Source organism: Condylura cristata, unplaced genomic scaffold (assembly GCF_000260355.1).
Source record: "Condylura cristata isolate star-nosed mole 26May11 unplaced genomic scaffold, ConCri1.0 scaffold00035, whole genome shotgun sequence".
NCBI lineage: Eukaryota > Metazoa > Chordata > Mammalia > Eulipotyphla > Talpidae > Condylura > Condylura cristata.
Genome location: NW_004567136.1, coordinates 5,093,452 through 5,115,611, shown reverse-complemented (window position 1 = coordinate 5,115,611; position 22,160 = coordinate 5,093,452). Strand labels below are relative to the sequence as shown.

Below are 22,160 nucleotides of genomic sequence, written 5' to 3'. Positions count from 1 at the left end.
CTCCGCGGCCGCAGGCGCAGGCCGGGCTGACAGCCGAGACGCCGGCGCGGGCGGCAGCTCCCGGACCCAATATGCGCCCCTCGCGGAGAGGCATCTGGCTGGTTCTGGCCGCGTCGCTCCTGCATGGTAAAGCCGCCGCGTCTCCCCGCCCTCCACTCCTCCTCCGCGGGATCCCCGGCGCGCCCTGGGCTGCTCAGTGCGCCCCGCGCCGGGGCCAGGTTTGGGGACTCACGCCGGCGAAGGGAAGCGGGGACGCTGCTGGGGTTTGCAATGGGAGAGCAGGTCCTTCTGGTCTGGGCTGCAACGTCTGGGTGGCTGGGGGTCGCGGGCAGGGGGCGCACCCCCGGCCTTTCCTGAGCAGCCCGCCGGCTCTTCTCTCCTGAAGTGTCCCTGCAAGGCGAGTTCCAGAGGAAGCTCTACAAGGAGCTGGTGAAGAACTACAACCCCTTGGAAAGGCCGGTGGCTAACGACTCTCTGCCGCTCACCGTGTACTTCTCCCTCAGTCTCATGCAGATCATGGACGTGGTAAGTACCTGGCCCGGCAGCAGGGCAGCCCCCTGCCAGGCGCGGACTCCCAGCGGGGGCGGAATCGGCTGGAACCCGGCGCTGTAGGGACTCTCTCGCTGACCCTGGGCCACTTGACTTGGGCCTGCCCGCTCCTGAGTGCCTCAGTTTCTCTGCCTGCCCCAGAGTGGGGACACAGTGAAGCTTGTTCCGCTGCACTGGCCACCTGTGTGTGGTTTGGTCCCGCCGTTCACTCAGCTTACAAACTCGAGGAGAAGGTATTTCTATCCTGAGCGGCGAAGCAGCAAGAACGGGGTCCCAATGGCGCATGTAGGCTCCCATTCGGTGTCAGTTTAACCAAGTCTGGAGTTTTCGGCTTTCTGTGTTATGTAGCATCTTTGGGGAGGGGCCTGACCGTGTTTTTTGCAGCTGGTCAATCTTTCCAGGCAGAGGGCCAGGAGTGGGCTCTCAGGAACAAACTCCTCACCCTTTTCCAATAAGGGGCTTTTTTTTTTTTTTTTCCTTTCTGGTAAGGGTAGTTTTGTTCTGATGATGATGCACACCCAAGACACAGCTGTCTTTCTTTAGGCTGCTGCCACCATCCCCCCGGGCATCTTGCCTTGAAGACTTACTCCTACTTATTTCATTTGGCAGATTTGTAATATCTGTGTAAGTTTGTTCTTTAGCTATTCCAGACTGCATCGAATATTCAGCTTACACTGGCATAGTCTTTATACAGTACAAATATTTTACAAACATATTGGATTCGCTAGAGATGGGTTTCAGTGTCTGCACTGCACAGGCATGGGAATTTGGAGGCAGATTGTGGAGGTTGTGTGAGGCAGGGGGAGGCACAGGGATTAATGTGTTTAGTGGGGAGGAAGACTATGATGGGAGAGAGGTGTGGAACAGCCACAACTCCATGTAGAGAGTGCTGAGAACCACCAGAGGGGGTCGGAAAAGTATTGTAGGAACACAAGTCAAATTTCATAATCCTACAGAGCCCCTATACCACTACACTGCTGCACCCCTGAGCTCAGCTCACCTAGTGATGAAGGGTTTCTGCTCTCACATCACACCTGTGTTAAATGTGTGCTTCTGCTCACACAGATACCTCTGTTTTAAAATAGCCAGCATCTCTGTGGCACTGTGGGGAAGTTAGCCTCAGAGGAGAGCTGTTAAAGAGGGCAAGTGCATAGGTCAAAGGACAGCGGAGTATTGACCCATCTCTAGCGAATCCAATATGTTTGTAAAATATTTGTATTGTATAAAGACTATGCCAGTGTAAGCTGAATATTCGATGCAGTCTGGAATAGCTAAAGAAAGAAGAAAGGATGAATATTTTGAGTGAGGGGAAGAAAGGCTGAAAAAGATCTAGTTTCAAGCCAGCTGGATAAGAGAGAAATGGAGGTGCCGAGGCTCTGCGAGGGACACTTGGGAGGGGCTGATCCTTTAAGAAGCAACTTCTCTGTTACCTCAAGGAATTCAGGCCTTATATTTGGGCAGCTTGGTGTGTTCTGTCTCTGCTGGTCTCCTGGGAATTGGCCTCAGGGAACTTTCTTAAGCATCCTGAGTCTACATTCTGGTCCATAAAATGGACATGCTAGCACTTCATTGATCACTGTGATGACCGAAATCTTATGGACACAACCAAGCTATAGACACCTGAAAATGAATATGGTCATTTTTATCAAACTACCATACCTGTCCCCAACATGATCAAGGACCAGTCAGCTGGGCTAACACACTTTACAAATGAAACATGATAGGGTGAGAACGTGAAGGCCCCTCACCCCCTTGACCAGCATTAGCTGCAACTGGACTGCCTCACTGAACATGTGTGCTTCATCCTGCCATTTTTTATAATGATCCTTGCACTGGCTGTCTGGAGTATGAGGGTGCAGGGGGCATTCAGTTGAAGAGCCAGAGAAGTGAACAAATGCAGTGGATTTCCTAAAGTGTGACAGTCTCTTTTAGAGGGTAGAACATTCACTGGAATCTACATGTTTCTTTCTGGGTCCCCTCTGCCTCTTTAAGAGATACTTAAAGGATCAGGTAAACATGAGGGATTCTGGTTCTTTATGAAAAGTCTATGCATAAGCTAGTGTTGCTGATATGAAAGTTAAAAAAGAAAGCCACAGACTTTTGTAAAGTTAGGAAATTTAAAAAAAAAATAAAAAATCATAAACATTATAGGACATCAATATCCCAGTATTAGTAAAGACAGATGTTATCAGACAGAGGTCATGGCAGGGTGAGAAGGGAGTAAGTCTTGGATACCTCAGCTGTGGGTCCAGTCATGAAACCACTGAGCTTCCCAGCCAAGTAATACTGCAAGCTCCTGGGGTGGCCTTGAGCAAATTACTTTACCTTTCTAAGCCCTGTTTCCTCATGTGTAAAATGAGAATAATAATACCCACTTCACAGGGCTTGGAGACGATTAAATAACAGAAAGTGTTTGCTACACGCTGGTGATTCACTGAAGGTTTGCTCCATCTTAATTAGTAGCCGCTCAACTCACAGTTCAAAAAGTAGATGCTAGAAAGGTGTGGTCACAGAATGCTCAGGTCATTGCTTAGGGATAGAGTTTTGGGGTAAGTCCACTTCTGACTCTCAAGACCTTTGTACCCCTGGTCACCTATAGAGTTGGTAACTTCTTTTGCAAACAAAATCAGCTTAATTTATTTGAACTGGTTGAACTTTAACCAATTGAAGATGACTGTCCTGCAGCCTTGGGTGAAAAGGGAGTCTCTATATAAAAAATGATGAAATGTGCAAACATTTGTATTCCAGTTGAACTTGGCTCTGCCTTGTTCTGAAGCAGAGCCAGGCCTTTGAAGTCAGAATCTCAGCACCCTGGACAGAGACACAGTGGCTCTTGAGATTCATCCAGCAAAGTCGTGGTTGCTGCAAGGGTCTCTTTATAAATTCAATTCCAGGGGGCTTTGTTGACTGGGTTGTTGTTAGAGATCATTTCTGTCCCCAAGATTTTGTTACGGGTCCCCTTTCTGCCAGCTGAAGTTTTGTTTCTTTTAGCTGGGAAGATAGGGTTATTGCATTTGATGCTTTTTTTTTGGTAAATGATGTTTACTTTTAGTTGACTCTACACTTCCTTATTGAGCTACTCTTATGGAGTTTGCTAGATCTTGAAATTCATAAATTGATAAAAGATAATTTCTATGTTTAGAACTCATTATGTAGGGAGATTGATGTGTAAATCTAAATCACCATGTGTGGGGTTTAACATAAACGTTTGTGCAAAATGATACAAATATAATGATACATGGGAGAAAATGTTTATTTTCGGATGAACTATTTGCTGCAAGACTTATCCGTCTACTTATAATTATTGAGAACTTATAGAAGAGTGTATAGTAGGTCAAACAACCTTTATAAGCCCTTTGATGATAACTATGCTTTGGAAAACACACCTTTACAAGGTGAAGGATAAAATTATTTGTAATAGAAAATGAATTCCAAGGGAGGTATAGAGAGTGGTGTAGCTTGAGTTTTCTGCAGAATATACATTTTACCTTGTGCCTTAGTCTGGAAATCTATGAAGGCCAGAAGAGGTGGTGTGCCAGGGGTTTTGAGAAGCTGCATGATTAGCTTACCATTGCATATATATATATTTTTTTGAATGGAGACAATTCCAAACATACTATTTGTATTAAACCCAGCAAGTATAAATTATAGATTAGAATGAAAAATGCTCTGCATTTTAAAGACAAAATATGTGTCTTCAAAGAGATGCTTTACTTGTTGTGTTCTGTATTGCTACTCAGCAAGTCCCTTGCTAAGAATGAGAAGATGCAGACGATTTGAGCAGATGAGCACATAACTGCATTTTTGTTCAGATAATTGATGCTAAGGGCAATGTGCATAATGGGAGAGATTGGAATGTAGGATAGATGAAGATGTCCAAACCAGATTTGTTACTGTGGAAATGTGGAGAAGTAGATTTTAGAAACATTTTGGATATGTTACCTATGATATATATCTGTGGGTAAGACTTCCTGTAGATACATAGATAAATTCAGTAAGTGAAAGTACTTAAATTATTCCTAAATGCATAGACTGACTTGGGTGATCATTAATTTACTTCATGGGCTTGTAGCTGGGCTGAGAATGAGATAATACGTCAGAAATCATTTTGAAGTGATACGAATGTAGGGATCTGAACTGCCAACATTTTCCATAATATTTCTCCTTTATTCATGCTATTTAATCATTCACCTGCATGCACATACATTTAAAGGCCATTCTGAGTGTTGATTTACAAAAAATTAATGAGCACAGTTATGAAAGCATTCTAGAAGGCAAGATATTTACAATGAATAAATCAAAATACAATTAAATACTAATATTAACTACATAATTATTTTTGATACCTTATAAACTTTTTAAAATTCCAAATTCAAGTTTTTAGAAACTTCAGTCACAAAACAGTGGAACTCATTGACCGTGTGTTTGGAGTTTGCTACTACAGATGGCAGACATGGTTGGGGAGCCCAGTGTTCCCAGGGCTTGTGTGTAATTTGAGATCCCTAAGGGACCCCTTTGTTTACCTCTGTAGGATGTAGGGTTTTGCATTTATTTGCCATTACTTAAAAGGTTATCTCTATAACTCAGTATATTTCAATTGAACTGAAAAATTACACTTGAGCACAGTCTATGAGGAGAATCCAAAGTATAATTAAGTAATTATCCTAATAATGCTTTTTAGAAGTGATATTTCTTAACACTACAAAGGTAAAATATGTTTTGTACAGGAAAAAAAATTAAAGAAAACTGAAGGAGTGAAAAAAAATCACCTAAGCCATCATTGTTCAAGGCATTCTGGTGTATTTCATGCTATATTTTCTTTATGTTTATGGAATGTCAGAGAAATATTTAAAAATTAAAGTGGTATAATACTATGCATGGGACTTAAACAGTATTAGTAGGCATTAATTTTAAAGTGACACAAATAGGCCAAGTAGTAAAAAATACAAGTTTTATAATTTACATTCTTTCCCCCATTATGTAACAGCTACCCTCACTGCATATTTATCCCTACTCCTATTTTAATTTTAGAATTGTTTCAAAGTATTTACTGAAATGATTCATGACGTTTCTTCTAAGCTCAGTTGCCTCTTTATTTTGTCCTCAACATTGTATGTGAAAAATGTGTAGAGCTAATTTGTAGGTCTCAAGGATACTATCTTCCTCTTATTTTACATTTGTCTTGACCAACATCTGGGCTAGGGGCACCAGCAAGCACAGATCACCTTAGTCCAGGTTGAGAAGATGGGAATCTGGCCTTTCATTCCTATGAGGTCCAATCTGCTTCAGGATTTTGCATCTACATTCTAAGGTGTACCTTATAGAGTTCTAGGGTCTTTCTTTTGTTTGATGGACACTGAATTCCTATTTTGTGCTCCCAGCTCTTAAGTCTGTCAATATCTGCTTATATTTATGGCATCTTAGGCATTGCTTTGTAGTCATGGTTCTGGAGAAGTGGCCCCAAATCCTGTTATTCTCTGAGGTTTCCCCACTCCTTCTCAAGTCCTCATCACCCACATTTGTTTTCTGGTGTTTTCAAGCACATAATTATTGCCTTTTCCAGCTTTTCTAATGGGTTGGTGAGAACTACCTACATCTCAGTTGGTAGCAGAATGAAACTCCAAATGAAAACTTGTTTACAATGCACCTATAGAATTGGTCTAAATTTATTATGAAGAAAATATACCTCTTGAAAATCTCTTTGAACTCTGGGACATAAATATTCAAAATTATTTTAGGTGTATAGATTATGGGTATTGTTACTAGAGGAATCCTTCTTGTGAATATTGCCTTTCAAGTCTACCATAGGAGGTACTCCTCAAGGCTTTGGTTCTTGGTTCCCTCAGAGCTCCTATTTCATCCCTGACAAGCTGTTAAAAGAGAAATAGTCTTGTCATGGAGAGATGCCAATGACAATCTCTGCTCTTTCATTGATTTATTAGGATTGGGTTGTATTATATTTCTTCTCTAAGAAGAAGTCATTTGGAACCTTCCAGTAACAATCCCCATGGTCTTTCTTTCAGTGATTTCCTTTCAACATCAGCTATAAACTATTTTAGCAAAAAATAAAATTTTGAAAGTGATGTAAAATAGTGTGTATGTGCATAGTTATGTGTGTGCAAACCCACACATGTGTCACCCTTACCTCTCCTTGATAAATAGTTTTTTTTTTGATATCTCAAAATAAGATAGCCCATGATACACTTGTTAAGTTTCCAAGAGAGAAAGCGAGATGCTACACCAAGGCTGTGTAACTCCCCAAAGCCAAAATAACTAACTGAAATTAACAGGAGACCAAGTAAAGAATTATAAAATCCTGCATTGTGATTTGAGAGTCACTGCAGGAGAATAGGCTGTGTGACAACCTGGGCAGGTGTGCGCCTCCAGGCTCCTAGTCAGGTAGTAGAGGAAGAAGACACTGCCTTGTCCTAACTGCAGGTGGAGGTGGGACAAAGGCGAGGGAGTGGTCACTGCTCCTGCTGATGAGACCCTTCCCATCCACGGAGGGTCTGTGTGAAATTTACACCCCACCACTGCAAGCAAATTGAGTGTAAAGATTCCCAGTGTAAGAAAAAAGGTGTAGTCTAGATTCCAGAGAGAAGGCACTAGGGTAAGAAGCGTGCTTATTTTGCTATGTGAGGGGAGAGGTAAGGTAGATCTTAAGTTGTTTTGCAATTTCAGAATTGTAAAATGATTTTCTAATGTAATGTATTTGTTTTAAAACACTCACACATGGGCCTTCCCTGGTGGCGCAGCGGGTTAAAGCACAGCACTGAGAAGCTAAAGCCACTTCTACATGAGTTCGATCCCCACCTGCCCCGGAGGTGACCACATGGCGCGGCAGACCTCTCCTGACCCGCCCGCTGCTCCCCTCAGCAGTGTACTTCGTTGATCTGCCTGTTCGGCTCCCCGCTCTGTCTCTGGTGAATCCTCTCACCCGCCACATCTCTGGCCTGTACCCCAGTTCTGTATGAATAAATAAATCTTTAAAAAAAAAAAACACTCACACATACCATGTATTATGTTGTATGTGTGTGGGTTGGTGGGTGTGGTGGTGGGGGAGCTGTATAGATTGAGCAAACTAAGCCAAAGCTACCCACAGTTACTAGATTAGAGTGGACTAAGCTCAACTTGATAAAATTTACAATTGAAATCACTAGTCAGGAAACATCAGTCTATCACACTTTTCTATAAAGGTGCATTTTGAATTAGCCTTTGACACGCCAGCCAATTCAAAGCATGCTTCATTTTCAACTTTTTTTAAGATGTATTTATTTATGCATACAAAACTGGGGTACAGGTTAGAGGTACAGGAGTGGAAAGAGGATTCACCAGTGACAAAATAGGGAACAGAACAGGCAGACTGACTGAAATACACTGCTGAAGGGAGCAGCGGGGAGACAGGAGAGGTCAGCCACGCCATGTGGGTCAGCTCTCCGGCTGGGGATCAAACGCATGCTGAAGCGGCTTTAGTTTCTTAGTGCTGTGCTTTCACCTGCTGCGCCACCAGGGAGGGCCCATATTTTCAACTTTTAATTGTAGTATAATAGCTATCCAAAGGTTGCACAATATCAAAAACAACTAAATGAATGATCGCAAAGTGAACTCACTCAAATCACCACTCATCACAGCTCTTCTCTCTTTCTAGTGGAGCAGCGTGTGCATGATGACGAGGGTCAGGGCCTAACTTCGCTCTCCACTGCAACTTTATAAATGAGTGAAGTCTCCCTGATGCACAGTATGCCTTCCTTTAGGTTATAATCATTTGCCCCATTTTATTTTTGAGTTTCCCAAGTTGTTGTCTGCACTGCGGTTGCAGTTATTATAAGACGGTACCATGATTTCTAACTCTCCTGGTGAGTATTTAATTGTTTTCTCCTTTTGTCTTTTGTGGAGAACACTGCACTGAATATTCTCATTGTACAGTCTTTGGGTGCATGTGTATTTGAGTTCTATTATGTTATACATTCATAGGAATAGACTTGCTAAGGCTTTAGGTGACCCATTTTTAACTTTTTCAAATGAAACCAGAGTTTTCAAAATGTTTTTTGCAATGAATAGCCTTACCAACAGAGTGTGAGAAGTTCTTATGGCTCTACATACTCAACAACTTGGTATTTTTTGGTCTTTTAAATTTGCCTTTCTGGTGGTGAAGAGTGATACTACCTTGTGATTTTAATTAGCAGCTCCCTGATTACCAATAAAGTTGAGGATGTTTTCATTTCTTAATTTTCCACTTGGATATCTTCTTTAGAGAAGTGTCTATTCATGGGTTGTCTATTTTTATTCTGGTGTTGTATTCTGTGCTTTTATCCCCTTTTTGATGTGCCTGAGTTTTTCTGTTTTACGGACATGAACCTTTCTTAATTACATGCTTTTGAAAATATCTTCTCAAAAACTTTGACTTATTTTTCACTATATAAATGTTCTTTCATTTTCTTTCTCTTGTAAATTCTTACCATTAGTAAACCATTCCTACAGACAAATAATATCTTTTGATGGACAGACGTTCTCTATCTTAATCAGCCAACAGATAAACCCTTCTTTTATGTTTGGTGTCTATTGTGTTATATTTAAAACCTTTTTGCCTTTCTCAAGCTTGTGAACACATTTTCCTCAAGACGCTTTTTGTGGCTGCTGCTGTTTTACCTGTCACGTGGAAACCTTGAAAAATGATTAACAAATTTTGTTTTTCAAGGATAGTGAAAGGGTTAATAGGGTAGTGACTTCATAAATATTACCATATTATCTACTACACCTGACCCCAGATGGACATTTCAAATGCTTCATGTGTGTTTAATGCAGAATAATTGTGTGGACTATGGCATTCAAGATTTTTAAAATTTAACTTCTAATTAATTTTTTAAAAAATTGATATGACACAGCATTTACAGAGCCAAAGCTAAAGAAAAGTCCCCTGAACTCAGGTTTTCTGTTTCCCAGAGATCTTCAGCAGCTCCAGTTGTGAGTTATCAGTCCTATTTTAATACCCAGCTTGCATTTCTACACCTTGATTGAGCAGCGTGTTCATTTTCTGTTGACTTCTTGTCATACTGGGTAGGTAGAAACTGCGCTCAGTCACAGATCTCCCCACCTACTCACTCTCTTCTCACTTCTTCCACTAGTCACTCATTTACCATCAAAGACTATGACTTGAATCTATTTTTTAAAGGTTCCCTCATAATTCTGTGACAGTGTAAGTACCATTTTCTTCAAAGCTATTTTTTTCCACCCATTTTTCTTTCTCTTTGGGTCTAGTGCTTTGACAGCAGTATGATTTGGTGGGGTTGAATGTTCTTGTCAACTGGCCATGGTTCTGCTTTTATATATTCCCCACAAAGCTTATCATACCTTCATGGTCCCTAAATGCTCAGTCATAATCTCTGTTTTATGAATTCTCCTGTTATGTTTCTCTTTGTTCATTATTCAGATGCCCCACCCTCAGGTGGGGGCTATTATATAATGTGAACTACAGCTATAATTTTAGATCCTTGAGTAGTCATATTTAAAAAGTGGAAAGAAACAGGGAAAATAAATTTTAGAAGGACATTTAACTTAACATAATCTATCTAAATGATTAACATTTCAAGATGGACCAAATACAAAATTGTCAATGAGATAGTTTACTTTGTAGGGGGATGACGGAGATTAGTTTCAGACATCCAGTGTATGTGTTAGAGTAATGATATCTCAGTCACTCCGGTCACATTTCAAGGATTCAGTAGCCACTTTTTGCAGTAATTAATCAACTCTTTTGAATTTTGACTCTAATGGAACAAAGAGAAGCCCTGGCTGATGGTTATTCACAGAAGGGACTTGACAGCTCTCTTTTCTAAAGCTTCCTGCAGCTCACCTGTGTCAGCTCCACTTTACACCCCCTCTGTCCCTCAGATTCAGGGCAGTCTGGTCTCTAAATGCTTCTACAGGGCAAAACTTTTCCCTCAACCCTGAAATCAGTTCACTTATATTTAGCCTGTGAAATTCTTCACTCTGTTTTGCCGTTACCAATCCTCTGAATACCTGTTCTCTTCCTGTACTGTACTGAACGATCTTGTCTGCTTGGGAAGTTTGTGCAATTCCCTCTCCTTCATTATAATTTCAGTGGTCTTAGAGGAAAAGGGAAATTTGATGAGTGTACTTAAGTTGATATCGAGTTAGAAACTTACAGGATGTTCTTATCAACTACTAAACCCATGGGCAAAAATATGTTATTTTGTGTTTTACTTATTATTTTACTCACGAGACCATGTTGATACTTCTATAATATCATTTTAATATTTTAAGGACTCCTCTAAGCTGGTTGAACAGTGAACACTGGGGTAAAGTAATTCCTGTCATTTTCTAAAGTCAATGCATCTCCTTGGAATGGTTTGTTTTTATATTCTCCAGATTGTCTTTTGTGATCTATTTAAAATGCTTAAAAGCTAATGCCTAAAAAGTACAACTTAGAAGTTGTAATTTCCTTTCCATGGCGGCACCTTTGACTTTATTTTATCAAGAATGAGGTAGTAAGCATTTTCACATACTTATATGTGATTTTTTATGTAGATGCAAATGAATGTTTTCTCGAAGTAGCCATTATACCAGGTGATGCAACAAAATTGCTCAAACATCAGATACTTTTGGACCCTATTAGAACTAAAATGCTATTATGTAAGTGTTTTTAGTTTATAAGGATATGCTTACTATCTTAGCACTCCTTATCAGCAAGGTAGGGTGTACCCCACAGAAGGGTCTCATTGAAAGGCTGGAGTTCCATAAATTAGATGGCAACCGATATCTTGTTTATATTTTTGTTCCAGATACTTATAATCTGACACTGAAGGAAAATCAAAATTAAATTACCCAAAGTGTCCTAAGCAACTTAACCCTTTCTGTAGTGTCTACTTGCAGGTATAGCCTCTATTTAGGAAATGCATTTTTTGGTACATTAGTTTGAAAAATCTTCACTTTATACTCATAGCTTCTAGAGTAAGGGAATCATCTCTGGGATTTAAAATTCAACTGGTCCAATGCCTTAAAAACACTCTTTTAAAAAACATTAAAAATCATTATAAGGTTTTCTTTTTGAAATCAAAAGTGTTGTTTTAAAGTTGTTCATTAGATGCTATAGTTACTCAGGAAACTGTGACCTGCTCACTTAAGACAATATTTTATATTTGCCTAAAATACCTTTAGACTAGAGTCAACACAATCCCTTGGTGAAAACTAAAAAGTATGTTGATACAATTTGCAAAGTCCACAGAGTCTCGATTTGGCAAAATTCAGGTGTTCAGTTCTTCTCTGGAGGCATATCCCACAGACAAGAGGAAGTCCGATTTTTTTTTTTCTTTGAATTTAGGGAAATTGCAGGAGCTGTGATATCCGTGAAGCAGGGGGGTGTTCTGGTTGGGTTTTGAGGCGTCTCCATGGTGCAGCGAGTGGTTCTTGTGTTTCTAGCTCCAGAATAAACCTGAACTGTCTCCCAGGTTTTTCTCTCAAAGTCCGCACACCAGGACTGCCTGAGGTTCTGGGGTGACAGGGACACTTAGAGCTCCTCTCTGCACACATAGAGCTCCTCTCTGCACTGGAAGGCGCAGCACAGCCACAGGGCGGCCTCTTCCTGTTCCTCCCTGAGGAAGCAGGACAGTCGGCTGCTTCATCCTGTTCTCAGGGAGGGAGCAATTAGCGTGAATGGGATGCCACGGTCCAGAACACCCCGTTGTCCACCGCCACTGGGCCCCCATTAAAACAGCAGCCCACAGATGGCGCCTTCCTTGCTGATGACAGGGCAAGTGACTAGGAGTGGATTGAATTAAAGCTGAGGAGGAATATTCATGACAGGAAGCGCATTTCGGTCCAGCGGTGTTGGCATCAGCGGGCGCAGGTGGCTGTGCCTCTCAGCCGGCTTCCCACCAGCTCCCCGAGTTGCTGCAAATGCAGCTTCAGAGCACGCAAATTAGAAAGGAGACTCTTTGAAGTGCTTGAAACAGTCTTGAACAGCAAGACCTGATACGTGGTGTTTGGAGCTGGACCTATTGTCCCGTCAGAGGTGCTGCTTTTCTGGAAGAAACGGATTTTCTTCTTGACTGTATCTTGAAAGGAAACGGGGACAGGGCTGTGGGTGCCGAGCTGCAGGGACAGGACTCGGGGCCTGACTCCCCTGCCCACAGACGGTCCTAGTGGGCTAGTTTTGGGTGTATTTTTTTTTAAAGATTTATTTATTTATTTGTACATACAGAACTAGGGTACAGGCCAGAGATGCGGAGGGTGAGAGGCTTCATCAGAGACAGAGTGGGGAGCAGAACAGGCTGATCGATGAAGTACACTGCTGAGGGGAGCAGCGGGCGGGTCAGGAGAGGTCTGCCACGCCATGTGGTCTCCTCCGGGGCAGGCGGGAATCGAACTCATGCGGAAGTGGCTTTAGCTTCTCAGTGCAGTGTTTTAACCCACTGCGCCAACAGGGAGGGCCAGTTTTGGGTGTATTTGTCTACAAGGAAAGAGCCTTAAAGTAACACTGTCCTTGAGTTAAGAACTTTGAACCTTGTCGAACACTCCACAATTCTTGTATTTGGCTCTTCAATGATCGACTGTGTGAACTGGGCATTATATTACTGTGGCCATTCTTCTCGGGGTAAGGGGCATTTTGGGACTTGAATTTGGGTTCCCGTCACAATTTTTTTGTTGTTTGGTGATATTTTTGTTTGTTTCAAAATGTATTAGATGACTTTTAAGATATTTAAATAGGTGGCCAAAGACATTGATTAGCATTTTGAACTGTAGATTTTGAGGGGGAGATATTTGATGTGCTTGAGTTCATTGTATGATTATTTCTGTATCATTATGTTCTTATTACATGTATTATTGTTTCTGATGACCAACTTGTCAGGTTTGCTCCTGCGTGTGTTTGGTGCAGTCTCTGTGATTTTTCTCTCTATTTTGTACTGCACAATACAATAAAGTGTCTCAAGTTTATTGCATACATGCTACTCCAGATTCTCCAGACCTGGATCTCCCTTTATCAAGAAGCCAATCAGTGGGAGATGGTATTTGACAGAAGATATTGGAATGAATTCTGATTTGAGTCTAATGATCTTTCAGAAAGAGATAACTGAGCAAGTGGAAGTACAAATAAAAAGACATTTTGAGGCCCTCCCAGGTGGCGCAGCGGGTTAAAGCACTGCACTAAGAGGCTAAAGCCACTTCAGCATGAGTTCGATCCCCACCTGCCCCGGAGGTGACCACATGGCGTGGCAGACCTCTCCTATCTCACCCGCTGCTCCCCTCAGCAGTGTACTTCATCGATCTGCCTGTTCTGCTCCCCACTCTGTCTCTGGTGAATCCTCTCACCATCCCTGTGCCTCTGGCCTGTACCCCAGTTCTGTATGCACAAATAAATCTTTTTTTTAAAAGACATTTTGAAAAAACCTTTTAGAGTTTAAAGAAGACCTAATATAAAAATCCATTGAAAACTTCAATTTCAGACTATGAAATATAAGTGTGTGGGGGGGTGGGGCAGAAATCTTAAATTCATCCAGAACAAAGGAAGACCAATTACCAAAGATTCATTGCCAAAGAACAAACACAAGTGTTGTCTTATCAGAAAATCTAGGATTTGAGATGCAGTGGGTTGTAATATCAAAGCTCAAATGAGAACTGATTATTTTCCCCCCAAATATCTGTTAGACCATGTGGGAAAGTTTCGAAAACAGTTTTCAAATATGCAAGGATCCAAACTTTACCAGCCACAAATTATCTGAAAGAATCTCTAAGTGATGTATTCCATTAAGCACGAACAAAACAAATCCTAGTGGGATTTAATGTAAAACAAATGTAAGTGGGATATGAGTACAACTAGTCAGATTATCTCACACATACACAAAATGTCACTAAGCCTGATAAAGAGCCAGACAAAATTCCTGAAATGTTAAAATGTTAATAGCAATCCATAATTCAAACACACACACACACACACACACACACATGATGAGATCAGGCATGTTCAGTTGCTGAAGGCAAACATCAACCTATGTATTTAAAATTGTTAAATAATACCTGCAAGAAGAGGAAAAAATGATGCAATTTTCCAACCCTGTAGGGGCGTGTGACCTGGGAGACACTGCAGGCCTGGGAGGGCCCTGGAGCACTTCACTGCTGTGAGGGCAGAGGCTGGCTTTGGCGGCCAGCGTTAACAACGCGCTCCCTCATTCAGGCCCTGAGCAGAGCGCTGCTGCTCACCCCGTTTTGTTGTCTGGACACCAGAGTGAGCCCAAGCTCATGGTTGTCGCAACAGCTTACAAAATGCTGTGGGCTCAGCCATGCTTCATCACAAACCAGGTAGGGAGCTTCTCCTCCACCCAGTCCAGGCCTGGGGGGAAGTCAGGGAGGCGCAGCAGGAGGGGTGAAGGATGACAATAGCTCTCTCCCCAGGCTCAGGGCAGCCTGAGGTTGCACCCTTGGCTCCAGGGATGCTTCTCCAATGACACTTTCTGATCCCTCCCAGTCAGAATCTGTCTTTTTTCACTCATATCCAAGTGCTTTACTCATTTATGAGTTGCTAGTAGGAAGATTCAGAGAGAAATACAAGATTTGGATTACGAGAACAGAGTTTAAAACTGAGGCCAAGCCCTCGGTCACTGTGAGTTCAAGGTCACGCCCTAACCCTTGGTCCTGAGGTGGTCGGGGTGCTGCTGTGGGTGGTGATACTTACAAAAATGTTCTAAGGAAATAATTACATTTACAATCACCTCAAAAGAATTAGATTCCTAAGAATTAACTTGACCATGGAAGTGAAGGACTTACACAATGAAAACCACCAGATCTTATTAAAGGATTGAGATCATGACATCAGGAAATTCTAATTATTTTGAAACTCCCTGCCAGTAAACTGAACAAATATACATATGCACATGTAAATACATGTATGTACATACACACGTGTGTTATGTATTTATTTACATAATACCACAATTGTCTTAGAGACAATTCAGTTACAGTATTTTCTGGGACCATGTCTTCTTTATAAGTTTCTCTTCTTATCTGAGTAGTTTGTGTCCTTTGGTAACAGTATAGGAAAAGGTGAAAACAGGATATGTTTTCACGGTCATATATGACTTTATTTTCCCATTATGTTCATATTCTTAGACCTTTGTTTTTCTTTTGCTTTCTTTCTTTCAATATCTTGGAAAATGTTACAGCTTCCAAGAACTGTGGTTTGCTCTCTGAATTCTCCTTGCTGGTAGTATCTGGTTCCTATTGATCATTGTGGCTATTGTCTTTAGTTTATTTCCTCCCCACATCAATGCAATAATTTTGCTTATAGCTCTGAAGTGATATTTTTTTAAATGTTGGAATCTGTTTCTTGTATTGTCTGTTTATTTATCTTGATTTTTTTGATCTCTATTTTTTTTCATAAAGACTTTCTCATAATGATAGGTGATCCTTAGTATCAAAAGAAGTGTGTTGTGTATCTGTGAATGTCTGTGATGTGGTGATGGTGAAGTGGACTGTAGCATGATCCGGCTGGGAAGGTGTTTTAGTGATGGTAATATGGTTTGATCTTTTCTTTCTTTCTTTTTTTCTTTTAAAGATTTATTTATACAGAACTGGGGTGCAAGCCAGAGGTACAGGGGCAGTGAGAGGATTCACCAGAGACAGTGTAGGGAGCAGAACAGGCTATCGACAAAGTACACTGCTGAGTGGAGCAGCGGGTGGGTCCGGAGAAGGCTGTTGCACCATGTGGATTACCTCCAGGGCTGGGGATCGAACTCACACTGAAGCAGCTGTGGCTAGCTTGCAGTGCTATGTCCTAACACGTTGCGCCACCAGGGAGGGCCAGTGATTCAATGTTTTCTCCTGAACTGTTCAAGTTGTCCTGAGAAACTTTCTAGCATGCAAATTAGACAGTATAAGCCTGGCAATCAGAATTTTGGGGCTCAAGAAGGGAGAGGAGTTGGAGAATTCAGGTATTCCGAACCCTCTCCCCATTTTCAGAATGTTACCCTTTATGACTGTACTTGTCTCTGTCAAAGAGAGCCTTTTATCTGTCCAGTCCAAAGAGTGCAATTGACTGGCATGTGTCCCAGTTGGCTGTCTCTGATTTAGCCAGGATGAGGGTGTGGGATGCTTGGCTATTGGTCAGAAAGTGGACAAGTCTGCTTCTTACCTGGTACTTGTGCACCTGTACCAGTGTATTATGGGTATAATACCTGTGTATTATGGGGCCGCTTTTTTTCTATGGTGTTTGGGTAAAGTACTCATTGTATTAAAATATTCTCTTTCTGGGATGTCCAATTCTTGGGTCTTTGATTGGAGAGTTTAGGGTTCTATTGGCACTTTTTATGCAGTGACTGTTTGCATGAGCTTGCCAGCTTCTTTGACTTTATGTTTGGTACACAAGAATCAAAAGGAATATCCCAGGGAACTGACTGCAGTATTGTTCCTTGGGTCCTGAGGTTTGTAAGCAATCTCCCTTCTCCTCTACACCTTTTTAGAGTCTTATGCTTGTTTTTTAGATAAAATTCAGGATATCTTCTGTTGTCATTTTTAGTTATATTTAGTAATGGGAATAGAAAAATATATATCTTCTCTTTTTTCTGGAACTCATGCATTTCATTTCTTTTGCATGTGCATTTAGAAGTTCTATAATAAGTCAAAATCTATAAGACAAAGTGAGATAAGAATATATTTAAAGTTGTAACTCCTACAGTTATGTGTATGTGAAGGCCAATTTCATATGCTGTATGTATTTTATAAGTAATTCTTAGTAAAGCAGGTTGAAAGTGAGAGGAGAATTTTAGAAACAGTTAAAATAATATCAGTTCATATTCATGTCTAAACAGGGGAAGGGAACTCTGGATCACAGATAGAATACAAACAATTCTTTAAACAACTGAGTAATGCTAAAAGTACAATTTCCTGGGGTGTTTTTCTCCCACTTTAGGTTTCAATGTATTTCTACAATCTTGAAAAATGTAGTTTGATAATCATATAATAATGTTTCCTTTTGGGGGCGGTCAGCTTCTTTAGGCTATTGTCGGCACTATAAATAACATCACCAATATCTTTTCTGGGTGTAGATGTGGGATTAGCCCTAAGAGTTACTATATATTTTTTAAGTTATTTGACTTAAAGGTTAACTTAAAGGTTGCCTTGAAGAAAGTATGTGCCAGTTTATAATTACAGTGCAGTGTAGGAAAATGCCAGTTTCATTATATCCTCTTGGTTCTGAGTCTTATAATTTTTAAATAATTATTTAATAGGTGACTTGTTTTCCTGAAGGGCACACACCTTGTGTGGGTGCAGATTTAAGGACATGGCCAGATATGGGAGCTGATTGTTCTTTTGTTTTCTCAGTTTCATTTCCCACTATTTGTGATTAAAAACCCATGAGCTTATTCCCAGAGAAGGAAGAAAGTCCAGAAGGTAGAAACAGCATTAATTGGCTGTTGTGCACATTATTTATACATTTGATGTTAGAATTAATCCAGGGAAACGAGCGAAGGTAAACATCCAATGACAACTGTCCCTTTGTTCTCATTTGGATGATTTGGGAAGTGTGAGTTTACCCTTCCCCTCAGAACAGTGACATACATGCACACTCTTTCTAGTATTACTTTTTTTCTTCATTTGTATGTGTATTAGTTCATATTTTCATCATTATTGATGTGAGGCATTCGTTTTGTAGAAGATACATCGTATTTTCCCTTGTCTTATCTCCTGTCCACAATGCCTGTGATGGAGCTGGCCGGTGGAGCAGCTTTTCGGGACACATGAGACCAGACCATGACTTTCAGCTCCAGTAGTGGGATCCTTAGGAGGACTCTTGGGTGGTTCCTTCTGGAGGGAAGCAGGGCACTGAGTAATGTGGCGTATGGCTGGTCGGGGACAATTAAGAAGTCTCTGTGCGAGGTAAGAAAGGGCAGTGGGCAAGTTGTTCAGGCAGTTCAGTGGAGGTTCTTGGGCTAGGTTATATAATGTCAAGGGTGTACTTCCTTCTCTGGAGTCTCTTCTTAGTTTATAACTTAACCCTCTTTAATTGTCCAGCAATGGAATTTAATTTAGGACAAACGTAAGATTGAAAAAAAAAACTGTTATCTGATGTTATCGTAGATATAAAATAGGTGCAAATTACTTGTGTGCGTGGAGGATTTTAGAGAACAGGAGGGCAGGAGGTGGGAAGCGTGGGGTTGAATGAAGCTCAGCTGAACTTGCTGCCTAGAGTCTAACTCAGGCATCCCCTGCACTGAGTGCCTTCTTCCTGGCTAGTATAGGGTTTATAATGAAAGCATTCTCCTTGGCATATTAAGTAGTTCACACTGAATAAAAGGTCATTTATAAAGGAAGGAATTACTTTGGACCTTCATGCAAACTATGTAATCACCTTAGTTACCAAAAAAAAAAAAAAAGTTGCAAAGTAATTCTGTTCTTGATTTTGTGATAAGAGCATTTTTCTTGGTAATTGGTGGAGCGCGCTTTATGGCGTGAGTCACTTCATTGTGCTCCTCGGAGGCTGGAAAGATCTGTGAATAGTCTGAAGTTGGCTTATTTAGCTCCTCATTGTTCCATGTGCAATAGGGCATCGGCACATGCTCTGGGTTCGATGGGAAATGGACTTTATGGCTGGGAAGCAAGAGGTTTGGGATTTTCCTTTCTCAATGTTCGAACTCTGCAGTGATTATTTAGAATGAATTGCCGAGTTATTTCTGTGCACCAGTCATTGATTAGTGCTCTACAAATCCCTAAGAGAAAGATTAAAGCCTAAAGAGTCACAGGGGACTCATTATTTATAGATTTTACAGAAAAACACAAAGAACCCTATAAATCCATTTAGGAACTGTGAGTTCCATTAGGTTCTTCCGGACCTCTTCAAATCCTCCTGGTACCTGTGTAAACGAGGAATCTGCGAGACAGCATTGTGTGCTTTCTCTCCATCGATGTGCATCATTTGGGCAGTATCTTTATCCCATTGGTTTCCACGGTGACACCGGCCTAGTTCACAAGGGTGGAGCAGAATCCTGGCTGCCGGGTCCTAGTTTGGAGTCAGCCCCGGGGCTGCCGAGGTCACATGCATATTAACAAGTCAGAAAGACCTGCCATTATGGGCCCTGCCAGAACCCTAGAGGTTAAGCATGGACCCAGGGAGGCGCACGGGGTGAGATGCCAGTTTCTGAGGCTCAGTGCTCCTGTCTCCCAGGCACTGCAGAGGACAGAGAAGGTGAAGCACCTCTGCCGGGCATTCCATCCCAGAAGACACTTTGGTTAGCTGCTGCAGGAATCTCTCGAGGTGGCTCTATTTGTGTCAGCCACCACCACCACCACCAGGTCCCCCTCTCATGACACGTCAGGGGTCTCTCAGCCACTGCTCAGGGACGACTCCCTGATGGGTCTCCAGGGCCTTAGCTTGTCTGCAGGAATCCCACCAGCTGGCCTTTACCCTGGTAGATCTTTTTTTCTTTTTAAAAGATTTATTTATTTATGCATACAGAACTGCGGAACAGGTTATAGGGGCAGGGGTGGTTAGAGGATTCACCCGAGACAGAGTGGGGAGCAGAACAGGCAGATCGATGAAGCACACTGCTGAGGGGAGCAGCGAGCGGGTCAGGAGAGGTCTGCCACACAGTGTGGTCACCTCCGGGGCAGGCGGGAATCGAACTCCTGCGGAAGTGGCTTCAGATTCTCAGTGCTGTGCCTTAACCCGCTGCGCCACCAGGGAGGGCCACCACAATTTTTTTTAAGATTGATTTAAATGATTTATTTATTTATGCATGCAAAACTGGGGTACAGGCGAGGTGAGAGGTTTCATCAGAGACAGAGTGGGGAGCAGAACAGGCAGATCGACGAAGCACACTGCTGAGGGGAGCAGCGGGCGGGTCAGGAGAGGTCTTCTGTGCCATATGGGTCACTTCTGGAGGGGCGGGGATCGAACTCATGCAGAAGTGGCTTTCGCTTCTCAGTGCTGCGCTTGAACCCGCTGCGCCACCAGGGTGGGCTACCCCGGTAGATCTTTGGTGGCTTTAAATGCCTTCCTGTTGTGTTTTTGTTTTCCTTTATACCTTTTGGAAGAGGGAAGTGTTTCCATGTTGTCCTCCTGCCTGCTCGAGTAAGGTGTGCAGGGTGGCATGAAGCAGGCTCTTCAGAAATGGCTGAGGTCACTCTCAACTGCTCTTCTGGCTGAAGCTGTTATGCCACAAAGAAGCTCATTTGTTTAGTTTTTCTAGTTCTTACAGTTCGGATGCATATTCCTGAAGGTGATGTCTGTTTGCCCTCTCTATCTAAATGTGTGTAGGCACATCTACAGACGTAGACACGTCTCCACCTTGGAGATGATTTACTCACGCTCAGGGTGAATTCTGAAAGAAACCGGCCGTTAGACTCTTACCTGTGTTTGTTTTTCAAGCACCAGAGTAAATGACATTGAGGTAGGTCATTAGTAGTCTTTGTGACTTCCCATATTTTTTCCCTCTTCCATCATATGTTAAATGAAATTTCACAGCCTATTCCATCCAAATTTCACTCCAAAAATTGATGTACTTTTGTCCACGTTTTAACTTACTTTTCAAAACAGATATCTAACAATTGATAGTATCTTAGGTTTGGTGAAATATGAAACTTTTGAGTAAATATTAAATTGGAGAATAAACAATGAAATTGGTTTACTGTACACTCAGAAGCAACAAAAAATAACATTCAAAGAGTTGTTTTGTCTCTGGAAGTATATTTAGTGTTTTGAATACATAGTGTCACATTTTTGCCTCTCATTTTTTCTGTTCAGTTATTCTTCTAGGAATACACCTGAGAGCAATTATCTCACTGAGGTGGGCTCAGGAATAAACTATGTATCTGAAAAATAATTCTTTATTTTAATCTTAATCCTGGATTAAGTTTAACTGGTCATAGAACTCAAAGTTGGATTCTGCAATGACTCTGTGATGTGAAAATGCCACTTTGGGATTTCAGGTTGACATAGCTTTCTGCTCTAGGTCCCACTGGCATTCCTGTCGATAAACTACCTTGACTCTGTGTTTTAGGATTTCTTTTTAAATATACTAGTTTTACTTCAGTGTGACTTAGGGTTTTTTTTTTAAGTGAACACCTTATTTTAGGACATTTTGAGATTTAGAGACATGTGGAGGCAGTGCAGAGTTCACGTGTAACCCACACCTGATTTCTTTGGTTATCATCATCACACACTTGTATGTTTTATGAAAGTGAATTGACAAACGCCGATAGATTATTATTAGATGACTGCAAAACTTTCTTCAAGTTTTCTTAGTTTTTTAGCCTAATCAGCCTCAGTTCTCTGTCCAGGAGTCCATCAGGACACCTCCCTAGACATTTATTGTCATATCCCCTTAAACACTTCATGGTGGTGACAGTTTCTTTGTTTTTGATCATCTTAACAGTTTTGAGAACTACTCATTGAGTATATTGTAGTATGTCCCTCAGCTGGGCTTTCGTGGACATTTTCATGTTAGACTGAGGTTATATGTTTTGGGGAGGAAGACTGAAGAATTAAAGGACACTTTTATGATATTTTATCAAGGGTTCCCCCCATCATTGTTGATGGTGACCTTGACCGTGTCACTTCAGGGAGCGTTAGTCAGATGGCTGTCCTGTTATTTTTTCTGCCC

At 41.5% G+C, this 22,160-nt stretch overlaps 1 protein-coding gene across 3 annotated transcripts in view; it reads left to right on the top strand.

The window, feature by feature from the left end:
- Window positions 1-6: 6 nt before the first annotated feature.
- The window catches only part of LOC101633667 (neuronal acetylcholine receptor subunit alpha-7), a 114,247-nt gene continuing 92,093 nt past the window's right edge, over window positions 7-22,160 (top strand). For all 3 annotated transcript variants that reach the window (XR_001146056.1, XR_001146055.1, XM_004693075.2), the window contains exons 1-2: window positions 7-126; window positions 386-525. Coding sequence is in view for 1 of the 3 variants with exons in the window: in XM_004693075.2 (XP_004693132.1) it covers window positions 72-126; window positions 386-525 (195 nt within the window). In the remaining 2 variants the exon portion in view is untranslated. The remainder of the gene's footprint in view (window positions 127-385; window positions 526-22,160) is intronic.